The sequence below is a fragment of the Trachemys scripta genome, chromosome 17 (genome assembly GCF_013100865.1).
Source record: "Trachemys scripta elegans isolate TJP31775 chromosome 17, CAS_Tse_1.0, whole genome shotgun sequence".
NCBI lineage: Eukaryota > Metazoa > Chordata > Testudines > Emydidae > Trachemys > Trachemys scripta.
The window spans coordinates 12,482,883-12,498,804 of NC_048314.1; the positions used below are offsets into that span (position 1 = coordinate 12,482,883).

At 44.2% G+C, this 15,922-nt stretch overlaps 1 protein-coding gene across 9 annotated transcripts in view; it reads left to right on the forward strand.

The window, feature by feature from the left end:
• LOC117867266 (collagen alpha-1(XXVII) chain B-like) overlaps window positions 1-15,922 on the forward strand; it is a 261,780-nt gene that overhangs the window by 35,104 nt on the left and 210,754 nt on the right. For 8 of the 9 annotated variants that reach the window (XM_034752150.1, XM_034752151.1, XM_034752154.1 and 5 more), the window contains 2 exons: window positions 249-548; window positions 13,489-13,559. In XM_034752150.1, the coding sequence (XP_034608041.1) occupies window positions 493-548; window positions 13,489-13,559 (127 nt within the window). In that variant the 5' untranslated portion in view covers window positions 249-492. Of the gene's footprint in view, window positions 1-248; window positions 549-13,488; window positions 13,560-15,922 lie in introns of those variants that run through there. The other variant, XM_034752152.1, reaches the window with a different exon arrangement.

Genomic DNA, 15,922 nt, shown 5'->3' on the forward strand with positions numbered 1-15,922 from the left:
GAGTTCGTGGGGGCTGGGAAGCACATCTGCATGCAAATAAAAATAATTATGATAACCACCACGCAAACAAACAAGTAACAGCTCCGAGAAAAAAAATACTTTCAACCAAGGACTTTGGAAATAAGAGATCATAGAAGTTATATTAATAGTGAGGAGGAGGAGGAAAAAAAGAGGCAAGAAATACAGCGACCATGGGCCACATTCTTTTCCTAGCTTGTACTTTGTTCCTCTCTCTCCTTTTTCCCAAGGTAACTGCAGTCTGCCGAGAGGGAGTTAAATGGGATTAAAAGCTCTGTGTAAGCAAAAGGACCCAGAAGAGAAGGAGGGAAGGAGTTGGCCGTGCGGGCCAGGGGGTGTCTTTGGCACAGCTGAGCCCCTTAGAGAGACAGAGAGCTGAGCTCCTGGGAAGGATGCACCCACAAACCAGCCTTTTCCCCTTTTTCTGATGGATCGCTGCAAAACTTGCCCGAAAGAAACAATGCACTAAACGTGATGGAGCCGGAATCAGAGCCGGTCTCCAGACTCAGAGCAACACCAGCAGCCAGGGGGTGAGTAAAAACTCCTAACTCTCCCTGAGATGGGGGAAGGACAACTTGGGGAGGGGGGCCCTCATATAATGGGGGGCCTGGGGAAGCGGGCCGAGAAAGAGAGAAACTTTTGCAGGGGAAAGAGCAGCGCTCTGCCCCCGGGTGGCTTGGGATGTTGTGGTGGGGAGACATTCCTGCTCTGGCCAGGGGACGATGCGAAAACTGCCAGGCTGCAGAGGAAAAGGGGCTGGGAGAGCGGAGGCCACGCTACCCCAGAGCGGGAGGAAAGCGGCGAGGAGAGACCGGAGCTGGGGAGCAAAGGACGAGAATGTGGGGTGGTTTCCTCAGACCCCGTTCTTTTGATTGGGGGGGCGGCTTGGAAACGTGGGGGGGGGGGGATGCAGAAATGTATTAATCTCCGCTCCCTCTTCCCCCTGCGACACGAGTGGGAACAGCTTCCAGCTCTTCCTGGGAATGGGACCCTCGGTCCCTTCCCCCATTTAAGTGTGCAGAGCCTTATACCTAGGGCTTCCTCGCTCTTCTCTGACTCCCGCCCCCCCTCCAAAAAAAAACCTCAGTAAGGAGCTGCAGAAAATGGATCAGAGCTTTGCTTAGAAACTTAGGGTGTGTGTGTGTGGCGGGGAGGGGGGTTACTTTCCCCCTGAGGCTCAGTAACAAACCCCCTGTGTCTCCTTTCTACACCTTCTGGCCCAGCGAAGGGTTAACCCGAGGCTTGCGCGCTGTCGGATGTGATGATGATTTACAGATACTCCCTTGAAGTGCTGGGGTTCTTTCCCCCTGGCAGTTTGGAAGCCTTGTGTACAGCTCCTTGTGTTTCCAGCCAGACTTATATGGGGTGTCTGAGATGGCGAGGGGTGTGTGTGTGTCTGAGATGGGAGAGGGGGCTGGGAAGGCATTTTGTGCACCCCCACTCTCTCTTGGTGCCATGCCCAGCTCGCTTGGCTACACGCAGTTTGCAGCTTGGATGTGACTTCTAAAGAGTGGGCTGCCTCTTCCTAGGCTAAGTGTGTGTAACTGTGTGGAGAGATGGGTGCTTTCTCCAAAGGGAAGGCTGGGGCTAACTCTCCTTTGTGTGCATGTTGTTGAGATACACAAAGACTGAATTGGACTGTTCCCTTTTTGCCCAGGCTTTTCAGTCTTCCTCCCAGTCACACCTTGTGAATGCTGGGCGTGCTCTTTAGAGAAACACCTGCCTGGGTCTAACAGCCTGTGGATGGGAGAGTCTGACTCTGATCCATCTGTCAAAGGTGGAAACATAGGAGGGGAGAGAGGGGCAGGGAAGACTGACTGGAGGAACTAGAGCAAAGGGAGAAGGCCCAGAGATATGACAGATGTTTGGCAGGGCATGGTCACCTTACTAGCACCAGTGTTTAGGCATGATAGGTTAGCACACCATTACTGTACCTGTAATGAGGAGAGACAGGCTACAAATCCCGCTGAGGAAGCAGTTAGTACAGCAAGAAGCTGCAACTGAGGGAGGAGAGTACAGCATGGTAGTTTGTTGAGTATACTTCTTACACCAGTTCTTCAGATGTCTGATTCTCCCAGAATAATGGTCTCCTTTAGTTAAACACCTTGCAAGGGTGTTGCTGATAAGCATGTTGCTCATTCTTTTCCTCCTTAGCAGAGGTTGCTTGCCACCCTTCGTGTTATCCCCTGACCTTTTTTGTTTTGTTCTGTTTATGTTGATATTTGCTCCCAGAAGGCTGTGACTGTAAAATATGCCACTTCAGCAGCTGGATGTACATCTTAAGGCCTCTACTCTTAGTAAGCACCCCATTCCCCTTGAGCATGCCTATTTCCACCCCAGGACAGGACGTTTTGCATTCAATAGTTGTTCATCCCTGAAATGGTTTAGTGCAGGGATTCCCAAACAGTGGTACCTGAACCACGGGCGGTATGTGAGTTTGATGTTCCCTCCATCCACTTCACAACAATTTTTTTAAAGAAGATGGTAGATGAGCCATTGGTCTAGTGCATTCACACAGCAATGCTGTTTATAATGGAACCATTCTGGTGCATTCACACATGGTGTGATTGTACCAGTGCATTATCATACTCCTGATGCCCCCATCCCAGTGTGGCCAGAACCATTGCTGGCAGCACGGAGTAATTTCCAAAGGTGAAGCGTACAATGCAGGATGGATTTAGACTGGATTGAGTGAGCCAGCAGTTACTGCCTGTGGTAGGGTGAAATAAGTGTTGAATGCACTGGGAGAGCTAACAGCCTCATCCCAGCCTATACAACCATGTGGACACAAGGAAATTTGACAGGTTTTGAGAGCTTAGCGACCTCTCATCAATGGTTTGTTGTGGTGTCTTTTCAACATACGCAGGCCCTTGCAGGCTGGAGAGCAGGTTTCTACACTCTGCTGCTGATTGATTGAACACATCAGGGCGACAGAAACTTCATGGTCTTCTTCAGCACAGCTACATCTGTTTGATTGGATCCATGCGGCACAGGTGCCAACTAATGACAATGTAGGAGGCTAGCCTAATGTTTCTGGAGGCCTCTTCAGTGCGCCTGTTCTGTGTCCCAGCACTTCTTCATTGGCATCCTGGAAACATGCTTTCTTGTACATGTTCATGTATGTTGGCCCTTCATGTGCCTACCTACCTCAAGACTGATGCACAGCATTCATCTGCAATGCTGGCTACCACCAAGGCAGACTGTAATGCATCCTTTTTTGTAAGGAAACCTAGGAAGATCATTTTGGGTGCCAGCTTGTATGTAACAGGAAATTACTGCCCCCGTCGCTCTCTGTAGGCAATTTCATGATAGATCATGGCACCACAGGACAAACCAAACAACACGGAGACAACCAGCTGACCCTGTGTTGTACATATGCACTGGACAGTTGGGGACAATCAGGAAAGCATAAGATCTAGCTCTGTAGATTCTTATACCATATCCAGTACTGTGGTATCCTAGGGGTAGGAACCATTGCCTAACGGATAGGGTATAGGACTAGGGTTACAAAGATCTGGGTTCAGTTTCCAGCTCTGCCAATCATTTGCTGTCACCTGGGGCAAATCCCTTAATCTACTCTCTGCCTTTGTTCCCTACATGTAAAAAGTGGTTGGAAGGGAGACTTCCCTACTCATACTGAGGTTATCCATAATGGTTGAGAGATGCTCAAACACTATGATGACAAGGGCTGTCGAAGTACAGTATCTAAAGGGAGATGCCCAGTCCAAAGGCAAAAAAAGACACTATACACCCCCACCCCAACAGGCTAAATGTATTGGGGTCACACAAAGAAATGACAGACTTTTATTTAGATGACCATGAAAACAAATGGGAATTCTATGAGCCTTTGCCAAACCCATTCACAAAATCAAAGAATGCAAAGAGGTTTGTAGGAAGAACAAAATAGATGTTTGGTGACAGTACATGCTTAGCATTTTTTTTTTAAAAGGGCTCTAGTTACATAACTGAGAACACAAAAGCAATGAGCTTATTGAGTATTGTCACTTCACACAAAAGCAAAGTCAACAACCAGGCAGATAATGATACTGATCAAAGAGGAGCCCAAGGGTAAAATGCTGTTGATAGTCCTCTAAACAGCATTTGAGTCATAACAAACTAATGTCCTGTCCTCCATTTAGTGAGTGAGGAGCCAGATCTTCAGCAATAGGAACTCAAAGAAAGAGAACTGGATTAAGTATTAGTGGATTAATATACTGCATACTGACATGTTTGTCTAACCTGTTCTTAAAAAGCAGCAATGACAGGGATTCCTCAACCTCTCTGGGTAACCTGTTCCAGTGTTTAACTATCCTTAAGTTAGAAAGTTTCCCCTGATATTTAACCTAAATCTCCACTGCTTCAATCTTAGCTGATTACTTCTTGTCCTGCCCTCAGCGGACATGAAGAACAATTGATCACCACCCTCTTTGTAACAGCCTTTTACATATTTGAAAACTCTTATGTCTCCCTCTTAATCTTTTCTGCACTGTACAGACCCAGTTATTTCAACCTTTCTTTATACATCATGTTTTCTAAACCTTTTATGATTTTTGTGGCTCTTGACTGGACTCTCCAATTTGTCCACATCTTTCTTAAAGTGTGGTGCCCAAAACCAGGTGCAGTGCTCCAGCAGAGGCCTCACCAATGTCAGATAGAGTGGAACAATTACCTCTTGTGGCTTACAAGCAACACTCTCGTTCATACACACCAGAATGACATTTGCCTTTTTCTCAATAGCATCTTCAGTTCATGATCCACTATAACCCACAGATCTGTTTTTGAAGTACTACTCTTTAGTCAGTTATTTCCCATTTTGTATTTGTGCATTTCAGTTTTTCCTTAAGCGTAGTACTTTGCACTTGTCTTTATTTAATTTAATTTTATTGAGTTCAGACCAATTCTCTAATTTGTCAAGGTCATTGGGAATTCTAATCCAGTTCTCCAAAGTGCTTGCAAGCCCACCAGCTTGGTGTCATCTGCATATCTTATAAGATTACTCTCTCCACCATCATCCACAGGTTAACCTTTAGGCCTGCTTCACAGAAAGAATTGAATTGTATCTATATCTGCCCTATTTCCTGCTTCAAAATAAATTGTAGCAGCAAAAAGAGACAATCCTCCTAACTCAGCAGGTCCCGATAATTTGCATCCAAGAGTTTTAAAAGAGTTGGCTGAGGAGCTCGCTAGACCATTAATGTTGGTTTTCAGTAATGGCACACAGGGAGTGGGATGACTTGGGTAGTTATAGGCTTGACATTGATGCTGGGCAAGATAATGGAGTGGCTGATATGGGGCTTGCTTAATAAAGAATTTTAAAAGGGCAGTGTAATTAATGCAAATCAACATGGAAATAGATCCTGTCAAACTAATTTGATACTTTTAATGAGATTAAAAGTTTGAGAAAAGTATTCGTGCTGACATAATGTATTTAGACTTCTGTAAGGCGGTTGACTTGGTACTGCATGATACTTTGACTAAAAAATGAGAATTGTGTGCCATTTTAATCCATTTGATATAAAATTAACAACTGACTAACCGATGTCTCCAAATGTAATTGTAAATGGGGAATCGTTATCAAGTGGGTATGTTTCCAGTGGGACCCCACTGGACCTATGCTATGTAAGATTCTTATCAATGACCTGCAAGAAAACATAAAATCGTCACCTGATAGAACTTGCAGATGACACACAAATTGGAGAAGTAAATAATGAAGAGCCCAGTGTGCTGATTTAGAGCAATCTGGATCACTTGGTAAATGAGATGCAGACAAATCATATGTGGTTTTAATACAGCTAAATGTAAACGTATGCATCCAGGAACAAAGAACAGTGGCCATACTTACAGCATGGGGGACTCTATCCTGGGAAGCAGTGACTGTGAAAAAGATTTGGGGGCTATGGTGGATAATCAGCTGAACATGAGTTCCTAGTGGCCAAAAGAGCTAATGTGAACCTGGGATGCATAAACAGGGGAATCTCAAGTAGAAGCAGAGAGGTTATTTATATCCGTATTTGGCACTGGGGGGACTGCTGCTGGAATTCTGTGTCCAGTTCTGGTGCCCACAATTCAAGAAACATGTTGAAAAATTGGAGAGAATTCAGAGAAGTCTCATGAATGATTGAAGGACTAGAAAATGTGCCTTATAGTGAGAGACTCAAGGAGCTTAATGTATTTAGCTTAACAAAGGGAAGGTGAATGGGTGACTCAACCACAGTCTATAAGTACTGTGGTAGACCCAGGCCAGTTGGGTACAACAAAGTAGTAGAAGGCAGATATACTGGCCACTGGATTAGCAGTTTTCTGTTCCCTGACTGACCAGAGCAGGGGCTGCTCCAGACTAATGAGAACACCTGACTCCAGTTAACCTGCAAAGAGTCAGGTTGAGTCCATTAAGGTAATGTGAACACCTGACTCTAGTTAAGGCCCTTTTGATACTATAAAAGGGCTCACTCCAGTCAGGCTGGGAAGACCCAGGGGAGAGGAAGTGCGGCTGAAGGGCTGGTTAATGAAGACACCCTCAAACCATTGGTAAGGGTGAAGAAGGGAGAAGCAGGAGAGCTGTGGGGAAGTGGCCCAGAGAAATGTAGTAACTCTGGCAGTGAAAGGTTGGCTGCCAACAGCTACCACCATTAGGGTCCCTGGGCCGGAACTCGGAGTAGAGGGCAGGCCCAGGTTCCCCCCAACCTGCCACTACAGAAACACCTCCTGGGAAGGGAAGACAGGTCCCTGTCAGGACAGGAGACTAAACTGTTCTGAAATAAGCTGTAGAGACAACAGAGACTGTGGGAGTTCTATCACCAACCTTTTTGCTGGCTTATGATGAAAAGGGCTCAGTAGACTGTAACCCTGGCCCTAGAGAGAGAAGGGCTAAGTGGAGGGTCGCAGTGAGCCACTGAGGCTAGCATAAACCACCTAGAAGTGCGGGACCCACAGGGACAAGGTCAGAGCTCTGCCACAGTACCTATCATTGACATGGGGAACAAATGTTTAATAATAGGATCTTCAGTATAGCAGCGAAAGGTATAGCATGATCCAATGGCTGGAAGTTGAAGCTAGACAAATTCAGACCAAAAATAAGGTGTAAATTTTTTGACCATGTGGGTTATTAACAATTAGAGCAATTTACCAAGGGTTGTGTTGTGGATTCTCCCTCACTGGCAATACATAAATCAAGATGGGATGTTTTTTCTAAAACAGTGGCTCTCAACCTTTCCAGATTCTGTACCTGTTTCAGGAGTCTGATTTGTCTTGCGTCTCCCCAAGTTTCACCTCACTTAAAAACTACTTGCTTACAAAATCAGACATAAAAGTGTCACAGCATGCTAATACTGAAAAATTGCTTATTTTCTCATTTTTACCATATAATTATAAAATAAACAAATTGTAATATAAATATTGTACTTGCATTACAATGCATAGTATATAGAGCAGTATAAACAAGTCATTATCTGTACAAAATTTTAGTTTGTAATAACTTTGCTAGTGCTTCTTATGTAGCCTGTTGTAAAACTAGGCAAATATCTAGATCAGTTGATGTACCCCCGGAAGATCTCTGCGTACCCCTGGTTGAGAACCACCGTTTTAAAAGATCTGCTCTAGGAATTATTTTGGGAAAGTTCTATGGCCTGTGTTATACAGAAGGTCAGACTAGATGTTCTCAATGGTCCCTTTCAGGTCTTGGAATCTATGAACTGCTGTTTACTAAAGAAAATCAACAGTTTATTCCACTTTGATTCATAGAATGCAACCATGGCTCAAAAATGTCAGAGAAGCAGGTGTTTGTCCTATTTTTAAGGATGTGCAAATCCCAGCTACTTGTCAGGAAGGATGGCTCAGTGGTTTAAAGTATTAGGTTTGAAATATAGTATATTGGAAAAAGTGGTTCAAATCCCATCAGAGTCCATTTAGTTTTTCAGCTGTAGTCTTTTGGATATGACCTTAGGAAATGAGGTTCTGTGTGTGCTCTACAGGTAGAGCTCTGCTAATCTGTGGATATCATGAATTGGATGTGGATACTAATTTTGTATCCACACAGGACTTTTGTATCCACACATGGACTAGAGATCCTATACTGTAAGAGAGGGGGAGTCTTGGTTGAAATTTCCTCTCCGTTGTCTGTCTACTGTGTATCTGCCACTTTCCACCCCAGTGAAAGCTACTGTATAAGTGTAAGGTATTTAAATTGGGTTTTAAATTAGAGTTGTCTAAGGAACCCATGCCATACCATCTTTCTGCATGGCTTATGCTAGGCTTTTATGAAAGCAAAGCATCTTTGTAAAGCTGTGTGCTACTGAATTGCTGTTGCCAGTGTCTGAGGTCCCACCCCATGTGAATGACTCCTCTCTTTCATCCTGCTCTGTTGTGTCACTCTGATGTTGCTTGGAACCACCTCCTCAAGGAAGCAGCAGTTTTTTGGTCCATCGTAGTTCGACAGATGTTCCCAAAGCTGTGTGTGAGTGCTCCAGAGACACAGTGCTAATGGCATTTTCATCCTGAATTAAGATTAGAGTTGGCAGAAGTGGAGATAGAGATATCCTGGGAAACTTGATGACAATGCTCTGTGTGTGTGTGTGTGTGTGTGTGTGTGTGTTCTACATTCTAAACTGTCACACCCCTGACACACAATCATGGGAAAACAATGTCTCATAATCATCCTCGGGATGAAGTTGAGTCTGGCTATATTTCAATCTCACACTGTTCTTACCCAGAAATGTTGTAAAGACAGTGTTCCAAATCATTTAGCTTGGTATTCTCTGCAATGTGCTGCCAAAATTCCCGTACATCTTAGCTGATGTCTTAGGGCATGTGTTTTTTTTCCCCCTTTCAGGCTACACTTGCAATGAGTTTTCAGTTCTCATCTTAAAATCTGGTGTGATAAGTACTTAGCATTCCAGAAGCGCACATTCTTATCTGTTCTTTGCTTAAAAGCTACTAAGGGCTGTTACTGGAGACAGCTTTCCTTTTTCACTCACTTGCAGCTGATTGACTGCTTCTAGGTCAACTCCCCAGTTTCTAGTCTTTTTGAAGTGATCATGAAAACAATCTGGGCACCAAATCTGCCTTCCTGCCCCTTATGATGACATTTGTTGATGACCGGGGTCAAAAATTGATGTTATTTGACTCCCTTCTCAAAAAAGTTACTTGCCTTGGGCAAGCGGAATTTTGCTAGAGCACCTGGATGCTCTAATGATAGGCATTGTGTAAATAAATAAGAGGTCAGTGCTGCAGGACAGGATTCTGTCAAAGAACAATGTGAGGCGTCATTCATAAAGCAACATGTGTATCCTTTAGGATCCCAAGAAGAGAACGCAGTTTCTTTCTGAAAGTTGTATGATACAGGTGAGAAGGAGAGTGTTTTGATTTGTCAAGGACCAGAGTTCAGTGTTCTAGGCGTTATTGCATTACTCACACCTCTGGACATTGAACTATTGCTTCAGTTGGGGATGATCAAATCTGACCAGGCAGCTGGAGCTTGGGTCTGAGTAGGTAAGTATTAGCAGCAGAAGTGTTGATCTAGCACCTTTGAACCCCAGGCGTGGACAGGGGCCCTGCTGTTCTAGGTGCTGTACAGACACGAAATAAAAAGACCGTCACTGAGTATAGTGGGGAAACTGATTTTTGTTCGTTTTGTATTTTGTTTCGTGAGGCAGTTTAAAGTCTGTACTCGTAGGCTGAGATTTTTCAGTTTCTATTGGGAACTGAGTATCCAAATGAGTTAGGCGTCTCTGAAAATCTCAGCCATGGTGCTGTGTTTAGAATTTAGGCTCTTGGGCAGGACCTCTACGTGTTCACCTCTCAGAAACACTGTCAGACCTCATAGCAGGAAACATTCATTTAGTCTTTTCGAAGAGCAGTTCTCTGCAGCTGGATTCCATTTTTGTCCTTCATGCAGAGGAAGGCACTCCTGAGTGATTAGTCCAAGCTAAGATGATACTTTTTAGCAGTGGCTTTGCTATATGAATGAATCAGTGCATTGCTATATGTTACCTTGCATTCACTAGATTTTGTAAGAAGTGATAGCCATCAAACATTCTCAGGATGTTTTTATTTTTGCCCTTGAGGTAAGTGCATTATACATGACACATGGGTATTATCAGCAAGGGAGATTCTATACAGACCAGAGAGAGAGAGAGAGAGAGAGAGAGAGAGGACAGATGACTCTCTTGGCCCTGGGGGTCCATCAACTTGTTGCTTTCAGAAGTCTGATCTTTAAACTTCACTAGAAGAGTGATGATGCCTGACTGTGAAGGCTGAAGTCCGTGGGTTTGATCCTACAGTCCGTTCTGCAAATCAGTAGCTCCACTGAATTCATTGGGGCTAGCGTTGAATGGAAGTCACCCCTTTGGAGAGACTGGAAGGGCACCTTCTCGGTCTTGAATGCAGGGCTCATGTGGTGGATTGGACTTATGGTGGGTTTCACCTGGTGTCTCTGAGGGTTTGCAGGAACTAATTGAGCTTGCTGGGGATATTTGTTCTTGCTGTGATGCATGCATGGACACACCCATAGAGGGGTACTATTGTGGGTGACTGAAAATCACTAGCGATGGAATGGAGCAGAGATAAAGGAATAGATAGATCTGCTAGATCTATATAAGGAGAAAACTCTCCCTTGCTTACTGCTACTCAAATCGCTTATGCAACCCTGTCACCGTATAGAGTTGTAACGGAAAAAGAGCTCACGTTATAAAAAACCTGCAATAATTAACAGCCCCATCACACACAGGTCTGCCATTTGGAAGCCGCATTCACTTTTTCCATTAAGCTGGTATATTTTGCCAAAGCGTTTTTCTTTAGTGTTCTGGCACTTGTCCTCATTCCAATCTTGTACTGTATTGGCTGTCTGAGGAGAGCAGCAGTGTGTCCCAGTGCCAGCTGGAGCCTGTGCTGTGAATCCATCTCTTTTACTGCCCAGTCAGTGTCTATGCAACAGAATCGTGTGCTAGATTTTCCCTGAAGCTTGTTCCCCTTGCTTGTTGGTCAACAGGAAATGTAGAAGCAAATTATGGGGATTTTCCCTTCCTTGCTACCTTTTTTATTAAAAATAATGGCCTTTAACTTGGTACATTTTGGGGGGGGGTGACTCAACCGGTGACTGATTCATAGGGTTGTTTGGTACTATAAAAACATCCCTGTTGTATATAGACACAGAGGCCTTGTTCTCACTAGGAAAAAGGTGCTCTTCATTCATGTGAACTAGCATATGGAATCCAAGAAAAAGTAAAATCTGAGTGAAGACCAAGGCATTTTGCAGTCTTAACACTAGTTAGCAGGTTGTAGTAAATCCTGGACTCTCTTTAACTCAACCTGCTAGTGTGTGAAAGCTACAAACTGCCTTGTCTTTGCTAGGATTTTACCTCATTTTAATTACCAAGAGTTGGCTAACACAAGTTAACAATGTGCTTTTTTTCCTATTGAGGAACACTCCCTCCCCCCCCCCCCCCCGACTAAGGCCCTTTTTAAGCTCTGCTATTGCATATAGCAATAGCTATGATTCTGCAGCCCACGCTCAACACAGAAGATCTAACCCACATCTGAGTTCTAATAGACGGTTGTTTTTGTCAGTTTGATGGGTCACAGAAATGAGGATCGGGAGTCTGAGCTGGGTTCTGGTCTTTCTACATCACGCCTGTGGCATAAAGGGACCAGGAAGCAGCCAGGAATTCCACTGGGGTAGGGAGGGTTCCCTGGGTGGTATGTGGCCAGTGTAATGTGCAGCAAGAAGAGTGGCTGGGATGCATTATTTCGCTATTCTGAGTTGTTGGGTGGTCCCTGGGGACCTTTATAATGTGGGAATAAGTTAGAGCAGCCCTGGGGTCCCTCGTGCACCTGAAAGGTGAAGCCTGGAATCGGGAGCAAGGAGACTGCAAAATAACTATTTGGTCCATCAGATTAATTTCCCTGATAGTGTGGGATTGTTCCAGCGCTTTTTTTAGTCACGTTTTAAAACCTAGCAAGCAGTGGGGTTCATGCATGGATTTCTCTACTAAAGTTAATAGGGCAGCTCCTCGGCTGGCATAGTTCACTGAAGTCAATGGCGCTGCAGTGTTCTACAACAGCTGGTGGAAAGACCCAATCTAATAAAATACCTCTACAAAGCTTATCGTGTGCAAGAGCTGAAACCAGAATGGCTGGGAAACAGTACACTAAAATATTGAAATAAATATACAATTATTTTCATTCACCAGCTATGAATAGGGTCTATTTCATGTCTTTATCCCATTCCCACCCCAGATATAATATTGGTCTGACTGAAATGAAGTAGTACTAGCAACTTATGAATGATCCATGTTTTTTCTTTCTCTGGTGGAGGATTTTATATAGTTTACATTTTTCTCTTCATCCAGCTGCCTAATGGCCTTGATACTTCAACCTAGCTATTAAATCTCCTCTAGAGGATGAGAGAATTTAATCTCTTAACTTTCCACAGATAGTTCTGAGTGAATTTAACTAAGGAGTTTCTTATGCTTTTGCATTATTTTGATACAGATCAAACAATTTGTGGGCTGAGGGGTGGTTTCTGTTACCTTTCTGGTATAGCTTTTCCTCCCTGCTACTGCTTTCACTGGCACCCAGAAGTTTATAGTGTAGCTAACAGAAAGCTTTGCCAAATGTAGCTTCACAGGTGTGAAACACAGCCTTCCAGAGGGGTGCCTCACGCAACTTGGAATGCTGCAACTCCTATGGGCATTTTTCTTAACTCCTACCACTGGCAAGCAGGATTTCTCTACACATTGAACTAATGAGAAATGCATTAATGGTAGTGCTCTAACTGTGCTGGGTACCAAAGGGTTAACAGACTATTCCTTCTCTTTGTATCCTTTCTTTAGAAAAAAAATAAATTAAACCACATAGGGCTTGTCCCAAAATTTGTTCTAGATGAATGTGAGAGCAGCAGGATTCAAACTTTGTTTACTCAGATGCAAAGGTCACTTACATGACACTTACTGTGTATCCTCGCATCCCGTTATACATACACTTTGGTCAAGTCCATCTTTCTCCTTATTTTGAATTGCTTCTGTGTCACTTTGCATCCTGGCATTCTACACTGGACAGCGCTGCAGCTAACACACAGCTTTGGTCTTTCTGTAGGACTGATGATCTGACACCCTTGACATCCCTGCATATAGCTCTGGTCCCAATTCAAGGCCTGATCCAAAGCCTGTTACAGTCGATGGACAAGTTCCCATGGACTTCAGTGGGCTTTTGATTGGGCCCTCAAGTAGGATTCTAGTTATGGAGTCCCAATAAGAAGCAAGCAGTCAGTTCTGTGCTGTGAGGGTCTGATCCTCCAGCTATTGTCGTTAATAACAACACCCCCCATTGACTTCAATAAATGCATGATTGAGCCCTTGTTCAGTATGAAGCTTATTTTTTTGGCCTTTAACAGACAGACTTAAGTAATGTTTTATATTATAAATATTTTTAAATTGTAACAAAAACCTGATTATTTTTTCCTTCTCTGATTTTTAGGGGATCCCTCTTTCTCTGGATTGTTTTATATTTTACCTGTTTCCTTGGATTCGCACAGGGAAGTTCTGAAGGTAAATTACACTTGAGTGTTTGGTTTTTTTGCCCGACAAAGAAAAATGTATAAGCCAATTTTAGCCAAGGGGCTTAGCTTCAATTTAAATAACTTTATCTAATCAAGAGCCTAATGCACAGACTTAATGTACTAACTTCTGCTGGTTTGCTGCTGATGGTTCAAGTGTTGACCTGCGTAGACGATCCAGACTTGGAGACCAGCAGTTAGGGCCAGATTTTTAAAGGTATCGGGGTATCTAAAGATGCAGATAGATCTGACAATCCCATGAGGAGTCCATCTGCGTATCTTCATCTTTTGGCACCTAAATGCCTTTAAAAAATCTGGATCTTAAAGCCTTTTATCTAATGAGGCTCATTACTAATGAGTTAAGCATCCCTGGGAGGCTGGTAAGTATTCTAATTAGGGCCCTACCATATTCACGGTCATAGGATTTTTTTAAATCATAAATGTCATGATTTCAGCTATTTTAATCTGAAATTTCAGAGTGTTGTAATTGTAGGGGTTCTGACCCAAAAAGCAGTTGTGTGGGGGGGTCACAAGATTATTGGGGGTGGGGGGGTTGCAGTACTGCTACTATTACTTCTGCATTGCTGCTGGTGACAGCGCTGCCTTCAAAGCTGGGCAGCTGGAGAGCGACAGCTGCTGGCCAGGAGCCCAGCTCTGAAGGCAGAGCCGCCGCCAGCACCAGCGCAGAAGGAATGGTCAGTGCATGGCATGGTCTGGTATTGCCACCCTTCCTTCTGCACTGCTGCTGCTCACAGATCTGGCCCCTCAGTCATCAGTCACTCTCCGGCTGCCCAGCTCTGAGCGCAGCAGCGCAGAAATAAGGGTGGCATGGTATAGTGTTGCCATCCTTACTTCTGCGCTGCTGGTGAGGGGGTTGCTGCCTTCAGAGCTGGGCACCCAGCCAATAGACCCCACTCTCCGACCTCCCAGCTCTGAAGGCAGTGCAGAAGTAAGGGTGGCAATACCATGACCCGTCTAAAATAATTTTGCAGCCCCCCTGTAACTCCCTTTTGGGTCAGGACCCCCAATTTGAGAAATGCTCATCTCCCCTGTAAGATGTGTATAGTAAAGGTTAAAACACACACAAGACCAGATTTCATGCTCTGTGACGCAGTTTTCATGGCCGTGAGTTTGGTAGGGTCCTAATTATAATCCCCATTTTACAGAAGCAGAATCTGAGGCACAAAGAGGAAAGTAGCCTGTTTCAAAAAAGGCTATGAAACCACCTGCTGCTCAGGTCTGGGAAAACACATGCTGCTGTTTTCCTTGAGTTACATCACTTGGCACAATGCAATGCTGCTGATGCAATGTAACTCCAACATTATCCAGAGCAATGATAGGAGAATCCTAGTACATCCAGGCATGGGCTCTCCCTATCCAAGATGCATGCCAAATGTACCCTAATCTCGCACAGTATGAGTCAGCTCATGCCAAGCAAGGGAGCATCATGTGGTTTTCATCTACTCATTCATGCTGGGTTATGCCCCCTTTTTCCACCCCCTGTTCTAGCCAATTTCTCCTCCCTCATAGCTGCACTCGCTTTTCACTTGGGAAAACAGGCGGCTTCCTTCGAGGTGGTATTGTCCTTCAGTGAGCCAGTATGGGGCATGGGAACATGCTATATGCTGTGCTTTTCCTGCCTCCTGTGCAAGCCAGTGTGGGGATGCAATTGGCCCAGCTACCCTTAATGTGGGTTCATTGTGCTTTCCACCCACCAAAAGCCCAGCGATAAGATATTGAACCAGATTCCTCCCCCGTGACTTTAATAGCTTTCAACTGGAGATAACGCAAGTTAGACACAGATACATGTGCCCAGTATAAAAATGCCCAACTATCTATTCCCCAGTCATTGCCACCTAAACCATAATGCAATCTAATTTCTGTTGATCTTTTTACACTCCTGCCTCTCGTACTGACAACATTTCTTTGGGGGTGGTGAGGAGGAAGAATCAAATGGCTTATCACTTGATCGTCCCCACTGATTTTAATAGGAGCTTGTTTATTTGATTTCAATGGGAGCTGGATCATATCCTTAGAGAAAGGTTCACATTTCCCAAGCTAAATTTTCACACTTGCTATTCTTGAGAGATTTCTAAGTTTCTTTACCGCTTTTCTAAAGAGTAAGACTCCTTTAGGATAACTAGTGACTCACATGGGGATCCAGGAAGTTTCCCGGTTGATGATGATAAAAAGAATTCTTTCTCTCCACCGCTGGATGGTGGAAACTGAGCATTTGTTTGTCAGAGAGCCACCTCCTCTATCTTAAAATAGCAACACCTCCTCCACATGATTTACTCAGGGTGCAGGCTGGATCTGAACAACTTCCTATATAATCACCAGGCAATAATAAGTGGA